Raw genomic sequence first — 15,190 nt, forward strand, 5'->3', positions numbered from 1 at the left:
AGTTTGAAATTCACACATTGGCTGCGTGTTCTCTGTCTGCGCCATGATTACCCTGACCGTGTTGAAAGTCCTTTAAATATTTATTGAAATAATATTTCAAGCGTTAATTACAACGGTAATGAAAACAGCCAAATGCCACATATCAAGAACGAGTGTTTATCCATATTGTTAATGTGATATGTTAGATTTCATTAAGCAGTAATGGGGTAGCAAATGAGTCACAAATTACAGTTGCATCTGTTAGTGCACCGCGTCAGTGCCAGCATAGCAGCCACGGCTGCCATAGGCCGACACTCACCAGCCAACCGCCCTCGCGGCCAGCACATCCCATTGTGTTTGAGGACTCAGGGAACCATCCTCAGAAACCAGACTCTTTTTTGCGGGGGAGAGGAGGGGTCATTATTCAAATAAATATGTCAGAAAATCTAATAGTTGCATTCTAGCTTTCAAATGCGTTGCTAGGCAACCAAGTTCTGCATCTGTTGAGTCTACAAAGGACGTGAGATGTCCGATGGTCTTGCCATGGGACCGACTCCCTTGTCTCGTGACCTGTTTACTTCCGGTGAGATTAGACATCCCAGCCGGCTGGTTCAGTATGCAGGGAAAGGGGTGCTTCCCCGCCACCCTCCTTCATTTTGTTTCTCTTTTCTCTCAAGTGGCTATTAAGTTCTATTATCAATTCCTGGTTTGAATAATGGTGATTGCCAGCTCTAAGTGAGTTCTGAGGGCAGAGTCAAATGATCTTGCATCAGTTCACTCTTCAAAAACGTTATTAGTAATAAAAGGACTGTACATCGGACCCTCTGAGCTGAGGATTAAAAAAAAAAAATCTGAGGGGCCTCGCATCCTCTTCACTGTGGCCAAAATAGCCTTCTAACCTGGACCACCCTCCTTACTCCCAACCCAAGTTCAAGTTTCAGAAAGGTGGCTAGTCCTGGTTTATATCAAAAGGCCCATAGTTGCCGAAACCGGTGTGGCTAAGTGGATAGAGCGTCAGCCTGCAGACTGAAAGGTCCCAGGTTCGATTCTGGTCAAGGGCATGTACCTTGGTTGCGGGCACATCCCTGGTAGGGCGCGTGCAGAAGGCGATGTTTCTCTCTCATGGATGTTTCTCACTCTCTATCCCTCTCCCTTCCTCTCTATAAAAAAAATCAATTAAAAAAGAATAAAAAATTAAAAAACCTTCATAGCAATAAGCCAATAAACTCTCCGTGTTGTTTAAGTAAAAACACTGGAACATTCTAATAGATGCTCGGAAGATGGTCCTTAATGAAAACGTTGCATGACAAATCAGTAACAATTTCCATAGAAGCTTTTTCCCCCCCGCCCACTGGGGAATATATCAATGAGGAAGTTGAAAAAAGTAAACCACAGATTTCATGTGACTTGTTTTACATGTTGTGACAGAGAGTGAGCACGTGTGATGCTCACTGCTGGGTTTGTGCGGCGTGTGCGTGCGTTTTTACGAAGCATGTGGGTAATGGAGAGTTTGGGCTGTTTCCCTAACATATCAATAAAGTGGCAGTTTGTTATATAGCCAAGCCTAATGTCACTGCTGCTCCGACTAGCAACAGAGACAGATGCTGCTAATTAAGTACGCATTAAAAAACGGTTAATACGGATAGTCTATTAAAACCATATGATAATGAGACTTAAATCTTTAATCGGAATGATCAGCAAAAACTTTCTGCGTGCAAATCTGTGCTTGAGACGTTTCCGCTAGAGAAGTAAATATTTGGCCTCGCCGCGGAGTTGTTTTCATGCAAACACCTCGCTGCTGCTCTCCAGGGGGAAGCAAAGACACAGGAATGGCCGAAACCAGTTTGGCTCAGTGGATAGAGCGTCGGCCTGCGGACTGAGGGGTCCCGGGTTCGATTCCCGTCAAGGGCATGTACGTTGGTTGTGGGCACATCCCCGGTAGGGTGTGTGCAGGAGGCAGCTGGTTGATGTTTCTCTCTCATCGACGTTTCTAGCTCTCTATCCCTCTCCCTTCCTCCCTGTAAAAAATCAATAAAAATATTTTTTAAAATTTATAAATAAATAAAGACACAGGAACGGAGCGTGAGGCGGCTCTGAGTTCTGTTTCCTTTTGTTTTGCAGACGTTCCACACGCCGAGTCTCGGGGACGAGGAGTTTGAGATCCCCCCCATCACGCCTCCGCCCGAGTCGGACCCCGCCCTGGGCCTCCCCGACGTGCTCCTGCCCTTCCAAGGCCTCAGCGACCCCGGGCCCGCCCAGGGCAGCGAGTTCGCCCCCCAGTTCCCGCCGCAGAGCCTGGACCTGCCGTCCATCACCATCTCCAGGAATCTCGGGGAACAAGACGGCGTGCTCCACAGCGGCGGGGCGCACATGGTAGGCGGCGAGCGGACCGCGTGGAAGCTTTTCCTCCTCTGAGCTGCTGGTGGGCTCTGACACCCGTGTTCTGTCTTCCGGGGGGGCGCGGGGACTGGGTTTCCTCCCGCCGATTCCAGATCGATCCCTGGTATTGGCAAGAGGGCGCGGGGTTGGCGGATAGTCACTTAGGAAAGAGGACCATCCCACAAGGTCTTTCTGATCCGAAAGGATTTTTTATTTATTTATTATTTATTTATTTATTTAATTTAATTTTTTAAAATATATTTGATTTTTTACAGAGAAGAAGGGAGAGGAATAAAAAGTTAGAAACATCGATAAGAGCTGAAACCAGTTTGGCTCAGTGGTAGAGCGTCGGTTTGCGGACTGAAAGGTCCTAGGTTCGATTCCGGTCAAGGGCATGTACCTTGGTTGTGGGCACATCCCCGGTAGGGGGTGTGCAAGAGGCAGCTGGTCGATGTTTCTCTCTCATTGACGTTTTTAACGCTCTATCCCTCTCCTCCTCTCTGTAAAACATCAATAAAATATATTATAAAAAAAAAAAAAAAAGAAACATCGATGAGAGAGGAACATCGACCAGCCGCCTCCTGCACACCCGCTACTGGGGATGTGCCCGCAACCAATGTACATGCCCCTGACCGGAATCGAACCTGGGACCTTTCAGTCCGCAGACCGACGCTCTACCACTGAGCCACACCAGTTTCGGCCGGAAAGGATTTTTAAAAGTCAGGTTCATTGGTTTCATAGCAAGCCATCTTCCCAGGCCTTGGGTTGGGCAGACAGAGGGACTTGAGTTACAAGGTTGCCCAGGTGAGAGTTTAGAAATGGTAGCCCTTACCAAGCGCCTAGGTCAGTGATCAGCAAACTCATTAGTCCACAGAGCCAAAATCAACAGCGCAATGATTGAAATTTCTTTGAGAGCCAAGTTGTTTAAACTTAAACTATATAGGTAGGTGCATTGTTATTAACTTAATTAGGGTCCTCCTAAGCTGGCCTTCGCTAAAAACTCAAGGGGCCAAAGAGCCGCCTGTGGCTCGAGAGCCGCAGTTTGCCGACCACTGGCCTGGGTCGTTTGCGTTTTGTGGGTTTATAACATCCCGTTTATGATACACAATCTGCTCCTACCTCAGGCGCAATATCCAACTGTGATACAGAGAAAGGGGGAAAGAATCATGGCTTACAACCAGCAGAGGAAAATATAGATCCGGTGATTGTGTGAAATATACCTAATGGCATTATTTATTGTCATAAACACGGAATAAGGCACTCCAGAGAGCCAAGATTGCTAACGCAATCATTTTGGTTCTATTTTTTCTTAGTGAGCAATTACAGTCTGCGATCGCCAGAGGAAAATCTCCTTAAGTATTTTAAACGCTTCTGCTGGGATTTAATTTTTTTCCCCCCACCATGGGATAGAAAGCATTTGTGTCTGTCTAGGTGAGGTACTAAGCAGGCATGTTCAAGCAAGATGAATAGTTTAGAAGGCCCTTTTCAAAAACCCTGATGCAATGAAATAGATGTAGATGTGTTGGTATAACAAAGACACAGATCCTCGTGCTTGTTGACATATTTCTCTGCATGCCAGGCCCATGGCCAGTAATGCTTACCGGGTTCTTGGTTAATTCCCCAGAGAACAACACACAATTGCAAAGTGCGGAGTGGATCAGGAAGATTACTTTCCCAATAGGATGGCGGCAGCATCTTTTCCTCTGCCTATGATCTTTTGTGCTTGAGCTGAACATCGGAGTTGATTTTTTTTATTTTTATTTTTTTTGTCGGAAAAGAACACAGCCCACAGTAGGGAAAGGGTCATTTACTATTCATACACGTTCCCCGCCATCACAAAGAATTGTTTCCTGTGGACTTGCTGACATGTATGTCCCTTTGACCCAGGCAGGGAGGGTCCCGTCTCCTCCTCCACAGTCAGGCTTGCCGTGGTGAGCCTGGGAAGTGATAATAAAAATAAAGAGGGTGTTGAGTCCTCAAGGGTCTTAGCCGGGGCTCCCCATTATCCACAGATGCTCAGCGAGGCCTTTCAAGTCTCGGAAATAGTTAAAAGGCCCTATCATGTGTGCTACCGCGTGTACTTGATTCAATTGGCAAATATTTATTATTAATCATCGAAGAATCTGCCTTTAAGTGAAACATCGGATGAATTATCTTCCCTTTAAGCCCCAAACCTGTTATTGCTGCTATAAAAAAAAAAAGAAAAAAAAAGAAAAAAGAAAAAAAGAACGTGTAAAGGAGGCATTTTGACTATGAAATTTCATTTCATGGTCAATCGCATTTGCCGCATTGGGAAGAACTAAAGATGGAATCATAAAATAATTATGATATTCGCATCCACTTCGAGAGCGATGCTTTGGCGGGCTGGCGTCGGGAGGGGGGACTCAATTTTTAATGCTGCTTTCCTGATGTATTGCCGATCACTAACGCAGCCGAATTAGCCCATTGATTTTTCATCGGCTAAGCACGTTAGCTAAGTGTATGCGTGTCAGCGGACCTCGTCCCACCCGTCGGCGCGTTGCTGAAGTTTGGGATATTTATTTGGGCTGGAAACTAACTCATCTCGTTGAAAAGTGGCCTAGAGTTTCACCTTGAAGAAACGGCAGTTTAGCTCACAAATCTTGTGGGGAGGGGAGATCGGTGGAGTGAAATGTACCCAGACAAGACGATGATGCATACCCCGTGTCGCTGGCTTTGTTCTATGTATGACGTGACATGCTCACCTATAAAATGGAATCTGGAGTCGCCGGAGATTAAAAATAGGTCGCATCAAGGCTCCCCCGGCTCCCTCGGGGCACCCAGCTGGCCGGCGACATCATTACGGTCTGTGGCAGGGAGGTCATCGGGAACATGACACATCGTACCGCCCCCATCACGCATGCGGCGTCCCCGGGTGCATGGAAATCTCATGCCTGGTGCACATCGGACGTGTGAGGGTCCGGGGAAGAGGCTGTCTTCAGGATGACGGGGGTGGAGGAAGACCATCCTACAGGAGGCATTTTTGTGTCGCATCACAGCACCTCTCCTTCAGAAACCATTGGCTTTCCTTTATACCAATCTTTTGTTGGCAACAGACACAACATGTCCGTCTTCCCAGAACGCATGCTGTTGTATTTTAAAACAGAGAGCAGGAGCAAATGGGAGGGGGGTGGTGAAGATGAATCCAACGAAGCAGACGCCTAGAGACGGAGCACAGACTGACAGCTGTCAGAGGAGAGAGGGGCGGGGGGCTGGGTGGAAAGGTGAAGGGTTTGAGCAAAACAAAACAAAACAAAACAAAAACCTACAAATGCCCACAAAAATCAAACAAAACACATAACAACAAAACCCAGACCAGACAACAGTATGGGGATTAGCAGAGCTGAAGGGGGTGGAGGGAGGTAGAAGAGGGTAGGTACAGCGGGGATAAATGGTGATGGAGGGAGCCTTGACTTGGGGTGATCAACACACAATACAGTTTGCAGGTGATGTATTATAGAATCGTACACCTGAGACCTATGTAAATTTATTCACCACTACCCCCCCCCAATCAATTCAATACAAATGAAAATAAATAAAAATAAAAAGACAACACTTAAAAATAAAACACCCTGAGTCCAATCATCAGGATTCGCAATGGGAATATGCAAATAACGCGCTGGTAGTCAAAAACATATTGTTGAAAATCGGAAAGTCGGTGCATGTGTGACTTCAAAGAAAAACCTCCATTTGCTTGTGGTGAAAACGTGGCTATCAAAGCAGCATGTGGTTGGCGAGTAGAAACCAACAGTCCATTTTGGTTAAAAAAAAAAAAAAAATTCCTCACCTCTACGCATTATTGCCAGTTCAGATGATCATCTGGAAATTATTTTAATCTGCAAAAGATTGCAATCTGCAAAATCTACAAGGAGCACGCCCGAGGGCTCTGTGGGTTTCTCTTCTATCGCCTCTCTGTAATCCGCCCGGCCTGCTGAGTAGCAGCGACATCGGTAGTACATCAATTTCAGAAAGTGGATTATTTTTACTAGACAGCTATTGTGACATATTGGGTCAGTCATAAATGAAAGATATTCATGCAAGCATGCAATACTTGTAATGAAGTCTCACTCTGACCTTCTGTATGATTGATTCTGTAATTTAGTTTTCTCAGGCAGTGCCTGAAATGAAATGAAATCATGTTGAACAAGTTTTGAATACCCACAGTGCACCAGGAGAAGAAAAATCTACAGCCCTAGAGGTTTGAGGGAGAGCCGCTGAACGATTTATCTCTATGCTATTATAGCCTTTGCGAGCATTCAACATTCTCTTTTTTTTTTTTTCCCCCTCCTTTCCCTTATTTGGCTTAAGTACTTAATTCTGCAGGTAGCTGTAAATGGGAAAATAAAATGCTGTTCAGATTTAAAATGACAGGACAGGAGTATGTGCAGGGAACTGATAAAATATCTTGAATAGAACTGACCTTTCATGTAGCTGAAAGTTACTGGGGGATTCATCCTCATAATTACCATATAGATTATTTTTATTTCTTTCCTGCAATGAAACATTTCAGGGAGCAGGAGTGCTGATTGAATGAAAATTGAACTTGTTAACATTCTTTTCAGCTGAGCCTGTTGTACATAACAGAAGGTTGGCTTTGATGAATTTCAAAATTCCCTTTGATAGCCAGGAAACAGACAGGGAAATAACGGTCTCTTGTCTGATATTTTGTACGCCCCGCCCCCGAAAGAGAATTTATAAAACACCGATAATTCCCAGGCGTGTTCTTCATGCATTATCGCTCCTCTTTGGAGGACGGACATTTTCTGCTGGGCATGGGCCCTGGGTTTAAATGTGGTAGCACATGTTTATAGAAAAATGCCACCTGGGAGCTCTTGTAACATCAAACATCGCATTAGAAAATTGAAAAAGATGGAAGTAAGGGGGTGGGGGGGCATATTTGAATATCTGCTTTGTATCTGTTAAGGAAAGAGAGAAAGAGAGAGGAAAGTCCAAATAGGCAGCGAGCCTGCAGAGACGAAAATGATAAGCTTTTAAAATATTCATAAGACACTTAAGTCATAATCTAAACAGATGTCATTTTTGACGACCAGAAGAAAATGGAAATATACCAAAGGAAGACATCTGAAATGATCAGGCTCATGTTAGGTATTTTTATGTTTCAGACAGTCGTTGGGCATGGCTCTGATTTTGAAGTCGAATTATGTTGTGTGTTTCTACAAAAATGACTGGTGTGCCATTTCTTGACTCTGAAAAGTCTCCCTTTAAGAAAAATAGCAGACTTTCAATTAATGCCATGTTTTAGCAATGTTGCTTAATGTGCTACAGATAACACAGTTATTTCATGGGTCATTAATGTGTTTAATGCCTGGAACGTTCTATTAAAACAAGCCCTGATGAGTGTTATGAACATGTGCGTTGCCATCCTCAATGGAGTCTGCACAACGAGATTCTATAGGATGATTACCGAGCCATGTTGGGGGAGGGATGACCAACAATTTCTCAAACAAATTGAGTAATTATTTCAGTAATGTTTATTTTTGGCCAAGTCGTGGTCAATATATTTTTACTGTAAGTTACCGATAGCAAAAGTATGACTAACGTAAGCAACGTGATTTAAGTGGACTAGGACCCATCTGTTCAAAGTCTAAATTATAAAATTGAAAAGCTGTATCAAAGTTCAGCAAATAGTTTCTAAGCACCTACTAAGTGCTATCTATTGTTTGTCATAATTAGAGAAGGATTGTACTATTTATAAAATTGTTTCCATGATCACCAGAGTGTCTTTTTCATGCTCTACAAAGATTCACAGTTTGTTTCCTGCATTAAAAATGCTTATCACCAAAAGTCAAGTTGGCCAAAACTGGTTTGGCTCAGTGGATAGAGCATCGGCCTGCAAACTGAAAGGTCCCTGGTTCAATTCCAGTCAAGGGCATGTACCTTGGTTGTGGGCACATCCACCGTAGGGGGAGTTCAGGAGGCAGCTGATCGATGTTTCTCTTTCATCGATGTTTCTAACTTTCTATCCCTCCCCCTTCCTCTCTGTAAAAAAAAAAAAAATCAATAAAATATATATTTTTAAAAAGTGAACTTGAATGCCATTGTTAGTGTACCTGGATAAGGCCACAGACATTTTTACAAGCTACCTTTCTTCTTCCTTTTTAAACAAAAGTATGATTTTAGAGAGCGGGGGGGGGGGGGGGGGGGAGACGGAAAGAGAGAGAGAAACATTGATGCAAGAAAGAAACACCAATCAGTTGCCTCCCATACACATCCCTACTGAGGATCGAACCAGCAACCTGGATATGTGCCCTTTCCAGGAATCCAACTTGAGACCTTTTGGTGCCCAGGACAATACTCAACCAACTAAGCCACACTGAGCAGGGCCTTTCTTCTTTCTTTGTAGAGCAAATAACCTTCTCCATATATAGCTAAAAATAAATACCGTGTTTTTCTGTGTCTAAGAAGCCCCCATATATAAGACACCCCCAATCCCCACTTTTCCAACTCAAAAATAAAAAATCAATATTTTAAACGTTTTGCTGGTTTTCCTCTTCAGGCCTTCTTATTTGGCATCTTAAGGAGTTGTTCTTCCTGTTTTCTCCACTGTCACGTCCTACACTCAGTGGGAGGAGGTCCACGTGGTCTCTCTGCAGCTCTCTGTCCATGCTCTTTTGCACAGCTGATTACACTCAGTTTGAATTTTGTAGAGTAAGACAATCGCTTACCAGTATTTATCTTTTTATTTGTTGACATCTTCATGGGCTCAGAACGCTCTGGTCCCTGTTGCCTCTGCGCACTCTCCAACTCCACCTCCTATTACTGCATCAGCTGGCGTCAGTAGCAATAAGGCCCGTGATTGGAGGAAGCCTGTTTGACAAGGTCTGGGCAGCTGCACAGCTGCATGGCTCCCTCCTTGGCTGTATAAGAGGCCCCTCGATGTTCAGTCTTAACGATTTTAGAAAAAAAAAAAATAGCGTCTTATACATGGGAAAGTATGATATTCTTTATTCTCAGCCTATAAATACTTACTGACCCTGGGCATAGGAGTATTGTCTTTAAGTAGAGTTATGTTGAGGGCCCTCTCTTAAAGGAAGAGTGTGCTCCGAACTTCTAACCCCAGTTAGATGTTGTGAAGTGTGATTACGTGCTCGGTGTATAACATTCAAGGAACAGTGTTATTGGGAAGTGATGCTGTGATTCATTTCCTTGGACCTTGTTCGTAACATAGATCTGTAGTTACCTACAATCTCTCTATATAAAAGGCTAATGTGCAAAGTGTCCACTCAGGAGTTCGACTGGGAGAATGGGAGTTTGATAGCTCACTGTGACGTGCACTGACCATCAGGGGGTGGTGTGGAACATGGTGACCAGTGGTGGCGGGGCGCTGAGGGAGTGAGGGCAGGAGGCGAAGAGATAGGGAGGGATACCAGAGGAACTGCGCACTGGTGGTGTGTGGGGGAGGAGGCAGGGAGAAGGGGAGGCAGGGAAGCTGATTGGCCCTGATTGACGGCCAAGCCTAGGGACCTACCTGTGCACAAATTTCGTGTACCAGGCCTCTAGTACTATAATATGGCTAGTACTTTCTACTGGTTTGGGGACAGTAGATGTGTCATTTTCCATCACGCAGATTCCCGAGTGAACCTGGCCTGGTGGCTCAGACAGTTCTTCAGGGATGAGAGTTATTCTCCAGATCTTTGCCCCATTTTCTTTTGTCCACAGCACTTGTCACCCTTTGAAACGGTCTCTCTTGCCTGTCCTGCCCCTTACCTTTCTCGTTTGCTGCTGTCCATCCTCAGGCCTGGAAGACAGTCTGGGTCGGAATACACTGGGCTCACAATAAGTATTCCATGTGTTGAATATATGAATGCGTGAAGGGGTGATGAGAGAATATTTAATTTGTTATCAGGAGCCTACTTTAACTACTAAAGTAACCTGAAGGGGTGGAGGGGTTCAGGTAGAAACAGCTGTAATAATGAAACTCCTCTTTAAAATGTTAATTTAGGACTGAATAGAATAAGCATGGAGCTGACTTCTTGGCAAAACAAAGGAGTTACAGGAGTAACAGAGCAAAATACCATGAAGTGTTTTATGATAAACTCTGGAAATTTTTATTTTGCTAAAAAACTATTAACTTTTAGGAAGACCGTGTCAGTATGTTTGATTATAACCCTGAGAGTAGTTATTAAGTAAAAATTATCTATTTTGGAATAGAGATTTTGACAAGTTGCTCTCCATGGTGTGTAGGGTCTGTAATTACCATTGGTGTGCTTTTGGCATAACTGTATTTGTTCCAAGACCTATTTGGGTTAGAAAATATAGTATTTTTGCATAACTATTGATTGTTGTTAATTTGGAAATAAAGTTTTAACAATTGCTGTCGGACAGAACTAAGTAATTAAGCACAAAATTACTAGCTTGGATTTTGTATTTGTAGTTCTCTGGTATTTATCAATATAAAGCAAGGTTTGTTTGTGTTTTTACCGATCATTGTCTAATTACTTCATTTTTCACAAAGTATTGATTAAAAAACCAGCACAGTGAAAATGTATTTAGTCACACTCTCTAATACGTTTGCATTATTTGCTTCTTTAATTAGATATTATCTTCCATTATGAAAACCTATCAGTGAATCATTATTTGTAAAAGGAGATGGAACATACATTAAACACAGTTCTCTATTAGATTTCACACATTTTTTTTTTAATGATAACATCAACCCAGATGGAAGTAAGCACCATTGTAATGAGAAAAAGAAACAGATAGAATGGAATAATAATGGGGTCTATTTAAATGTTTAAAAATCAAATTGAAAGCTTGTATCTTGCATTTGCAAGGACAGGAGGTGGGTAACTGATGGCAGACCAATGCCAGAGGAGGGAGGGAGGATGCTCGCTCATTCTCTGGGAGGACCACGTGGAGGCACTGGCCAAGAGGATGAGTGTGACCGATTTGGGTATATACTAGCACAGGAGGCTGACTTGTCTTGGTTTAGGCCCGTGGTCGGCAATCTGCGGCTCGAGAGCCACATGCGGCTTTTTGGCCCCTTGAGAGTGGCTCTTCCACAAAATACCAGGCCTGGGCAAGTCTATGCAGAAGAAGTGGTGTTAGAAGAAGTTTAGGTTTAAAAAATTGGGCTCTCCAAAGAAATTTCAATCATTGTCCTGTTGATATTTGGCTCCGTGGACGAATGAGTTTGCCGACCACTGGTTTAGGAAATAAGGGGACACTGTTTCCATTCCCCTCCTTACGCCCAGTCCCCACGGATCTCCTACGGAGTGTGGCCATGGTCGTATAATGTGGTGATTGACTCAGTAAGGGCGGTTTTCGCCTTTCAGATCTCTTTCTTGATGTGTGTGAAGAGGGTGGCAAGCCCACACTGGTGAGCCCAAGTGTCGGGACCTTGGCTTAACCCCTATTCTTGCCATCACTTTCCTCAACAAGAAACAAGGGTTCTAAGCCAATCTGAGAAAGACAAATGACATGATTTTTACTTATTTGTGGAATCTAATGACCAAAATGAATTGGCCAATACAATAAGACCTGAAGCAGGGAGGCATGGGACAGACGGACACACCTCCATGTGGGTTGGGGGGACGAGAAGAGATAAACGAAAGAACGTATACACTTCCGTGCATCACCCACAGACACAGGCAATAGGGTGGGGAAGACCTGAGGGTGGGTAGAGGCTGGGAGAACGGGGGTAAATGGGTGTAAATGGGAGATATCTGTATACTATCAAAAATAAAAAGTATACATAAAAAAAGAAGAACGAGTTGGAAGTTTATTTCTCCGGTGCCAATAGTCTATTTTAAATTACTATTTTAAGTCATCCAGTGACACTTCTATAGTGAAATAAACTCAGCTGGATGATTTGGGCTTTGTGCTTTTGACTTTTCCACTTTTTTAGCATGAGTCCTTACAGTTAATACAGTGATAGAGACCATTATCCTGGGATAGGTGAGACCTATCAGAATGACAACTGGTAAATCTGTCTAGGGAATTGCAAACATTCCACATTCAAGGTATAATTGATATATCTCATTATTAATGGTTTCAGGTGTATAGTATAATGATTCAATGTTTGTATACATCGAGTGGCCAGATTATTATGATCTCTGAATGCATAATAATCTGGCCACTCAGTCTCTGTCCTATAGAATAAAAGACTAATATGCAAATTGTTGCCTCGGCCAGGAGTTCGATCAGCAGGCAGGCCAGCCAACCGCTCATGTCTCCTCTCCCTGGCCAGGCTGGCCGGACCCCACCCATGCATGGATTCATGCACTGGGCCTCTAATATATATTGATAGTATATATACACTGAGTGGCCAGATTATTATGACCACTGAACGTATAATAATTTGGCCACTCAGTGTATATTACGAAAGGATCACCACAAGAGTCTAGTTAACATCTACCACCATACATACCGTGCTTCCCCGAAAATAAGACATCCTCCGAAAATAAGACCTAGTGCATGGAAAGATAAGACATCCCCTGAAAATAAGACCTAGTGCAACTTTGGGAGAAAAAATTAATATAAGACACTGTCTTATTTTCGGGGAAACAGGGTAGTAAAGAACATTTTTTTCTCTGATGGGATTTTAAAAATATGTATTTTTTATTGATTTCAGAGAAGAAGGGAGAGGGATAAAGAGATAGAAATATCAATGATGAGAGAGAATCATTGATCAGCTACCTCTAGTGGGGACCAAGCTCACAATCCGGGCAAGTGCCCTGACCAGGAATTGACCTATGACCTCTTGGTTCATAGCTTAACACTCCACCACCTAGCCACGCCAGTGAGCTGTGTTGAAGACTTTTAAATTCTATTCTCTTAGCAACTTTCGAAGATGCAATGCAGTGTTTTTAACTGGAGTCCCCACATGCTGTTCATCACATCCTGATGACGGACTGATTTGTTTTCTAACTGGAATCGGTACCTTTTGCCCCCCTTCTCCCATTCCACCGACCCTCTACTCCCCAGAAGTCCACTGACATTTGGGAAAACTATAATAAGAGTTTTTTCCCTTGCTGTTGCCTTTTCAGGATCAGAGCCACACCCAGGTGTCCCAGTACCGCCAGGATCCGTCCTTGATCATGAGGTCCATCGTCCACATGACGGATGCTGCCCGCTCGGGGATCATGCCTCCCGCCCAGCTCACCACCATCAACCAGTCTCAGCTCAGTGCTCAGTTGGGGTTGAACTTGGGAGGAGCCAGTTTGCCCCATACGTCTCCTTCCCCTCCAGCGAGCAAATCGGCCACCCCCTCCCCTTCCAGCTCCATCAATGAGGAGGACGGGGATGACTCCAGTAGGGTAAGTTCATTGCCAAGTACAGAACCACCCAGAGAATTCCTGGATCCCCCTTCCCCCTCCCCCCCCACCCCCGCAATGCTCATGTCTTTCAACTTCATTCATGGTTTCACCTTCTTTCTCTTCATGGATTTGTGTTGGCATTTAAATGTATGATGATTACTTTTCCACTCTTTCACTCATTCTCTGTGTAACATGTGTTCAGTCAGAATATGGGAGCTCTGGCTTCTATTGGTTGGAAGGCATTGAGCAAGTTCATTTGACTCCGGTAGGCCTAATGTTCGGAATATAATAAAGGGGGGAGGGGGCTCGCAGTAGACTTTATTCTAAACATGCTTTGATTCTGATTTAATGTTCATGTGGGTGAGTTTCATCCAGTTAGTTATCTTAACTACCACTCCATTTGACAGCCTTACACCTTAGATTATGGTTATCATTCATGAAGTTCTAATTGTCTTACATCTTTGCTTTTGTCATGGGCAGTGTATATTATTTAAATTTACATAGTTTGAAGTAAAAGCTTAGTTGCAGGCATGTTTTCTTCTGAATGCCTAGAAAAGTGTTCTGTTTCATTAAATTGACTTATTCTGGGTCCACAGTTACTCTTTCCTTACTCATGAATTAGGGGCTGTACACCTACTGTGCGCTTGGCATTTTACTTGGTTCTGGTGAGATAAAGATGAGAGCTACTACCCATGGGACTCCCCATTGGGGAGGAAGAGCCATGTTGAAAAGGAGCTACAGATGTGATTAGCGGATAACTGATGTGTCTGGTGCCCGGACATTGTGATCTATTCTGCTTGGGAGAGCAGCCTGCGGACCACTTTATTGGGAGCTGATATTTGAGTTAGGTCTAAGAGGTTACATAAAGGTTTGTGAGGTAGAAGAGAGAGGCTGGCATTCTGGTAGATGGAGCAATGGAAACACATTGGAATTTATGGCTCTCGTGAACAGTGTGATTTGGAGGAGGAAAGATAGGAGTTGGAGAAAGAACTCCTATGTGGTGGCCTTTCTCTTGTGGGCAGTTCAGGGCTGATTAATTATTTGTATAGTGGGATGGTAAAAGCAAACCTAGGCTTTAGAAAGATCACTTTGGCTATATTTAGAGTGCATCGCAGAGGGCGGGACTTGAGAGAAGGAAACCAATGAGAAGACGCCGTCTATGAAGAGTCTCATGTTAGCAAAGGAAAGAGTGGTCGGGAGGTGCCGGATCAGTGAGACACTGCAGAGGGAGAATCATTGGGGTGTGGTGACCCACTGGAGTTTGAAGGAAGAAGAAGAAAAATTGGGTTTTAGTTGAAGAGCCAACATGCATGTCAGTAAATGAGAGGATCACCCCAGAAACTCAGGAGAGCAATTTTTTTTTCCCCCCCTGATGGGGAAGGTGAGAGTTTGGCATGTGAAGGGTTGAACTTGAGACGCTTACCGTTGAATCTACAACTCAGCTCCTTGGAAGTGCAACGAGGGACTTGGGACCCTCAGCACAACAACATGAAGACATGGGAGTAATCAGGAATTCCTACAAGTGTCCAAGGAGC

General features: G+C 43.9%; 1 protein-coding gene across 2 annotated transcripts in view; it reads left to right on the forward strand.

Moving 5' to 3' along the window:
- TOX3 (TOX high mobility group box family member 3) overlaps positions 1 to 15,190 on the forward strand; it is an 85,136-nt gene that overhangs the window by 59,570 nt on the left and 10,376 nt on the right. For both annotated transcript variants that reach the window (XM_036440765.2, XM_045582877.1), the window contains exons 3-4: positions 2,101 to 2,352; positions 13,386 to 13,655. In XM_036440765.2, the coding sequence (XP_036296658.1) occupies positions 2,101 to 2,352; positions 13,386 to 13,655 (522 nt within the window). The remainder of the gene's footprint in view (positions 1 to 2,100; positions 2,353 to 13,385; positions 13,656 to 15,190) is intronic.

This window comes from Pipistrellus kuhlii, unplaced genomic scaffold (genome assembly GCF_014108245.1).
Source record: "Pipistrellus kuhlii isolate mPipKuh1 unplaced genomic scaffold, mPipKuh1.p scaffold_m20_p_17, whole genome shotgun sequence".
Classification (NCBI taxonomy): domain Eukaryota; kingdom Metazoa; phylum Chordata; class Mammalia; order Chiroptera; family Vespertilionidae; genus Pipistrellus; species Pipistrellus kuhlii.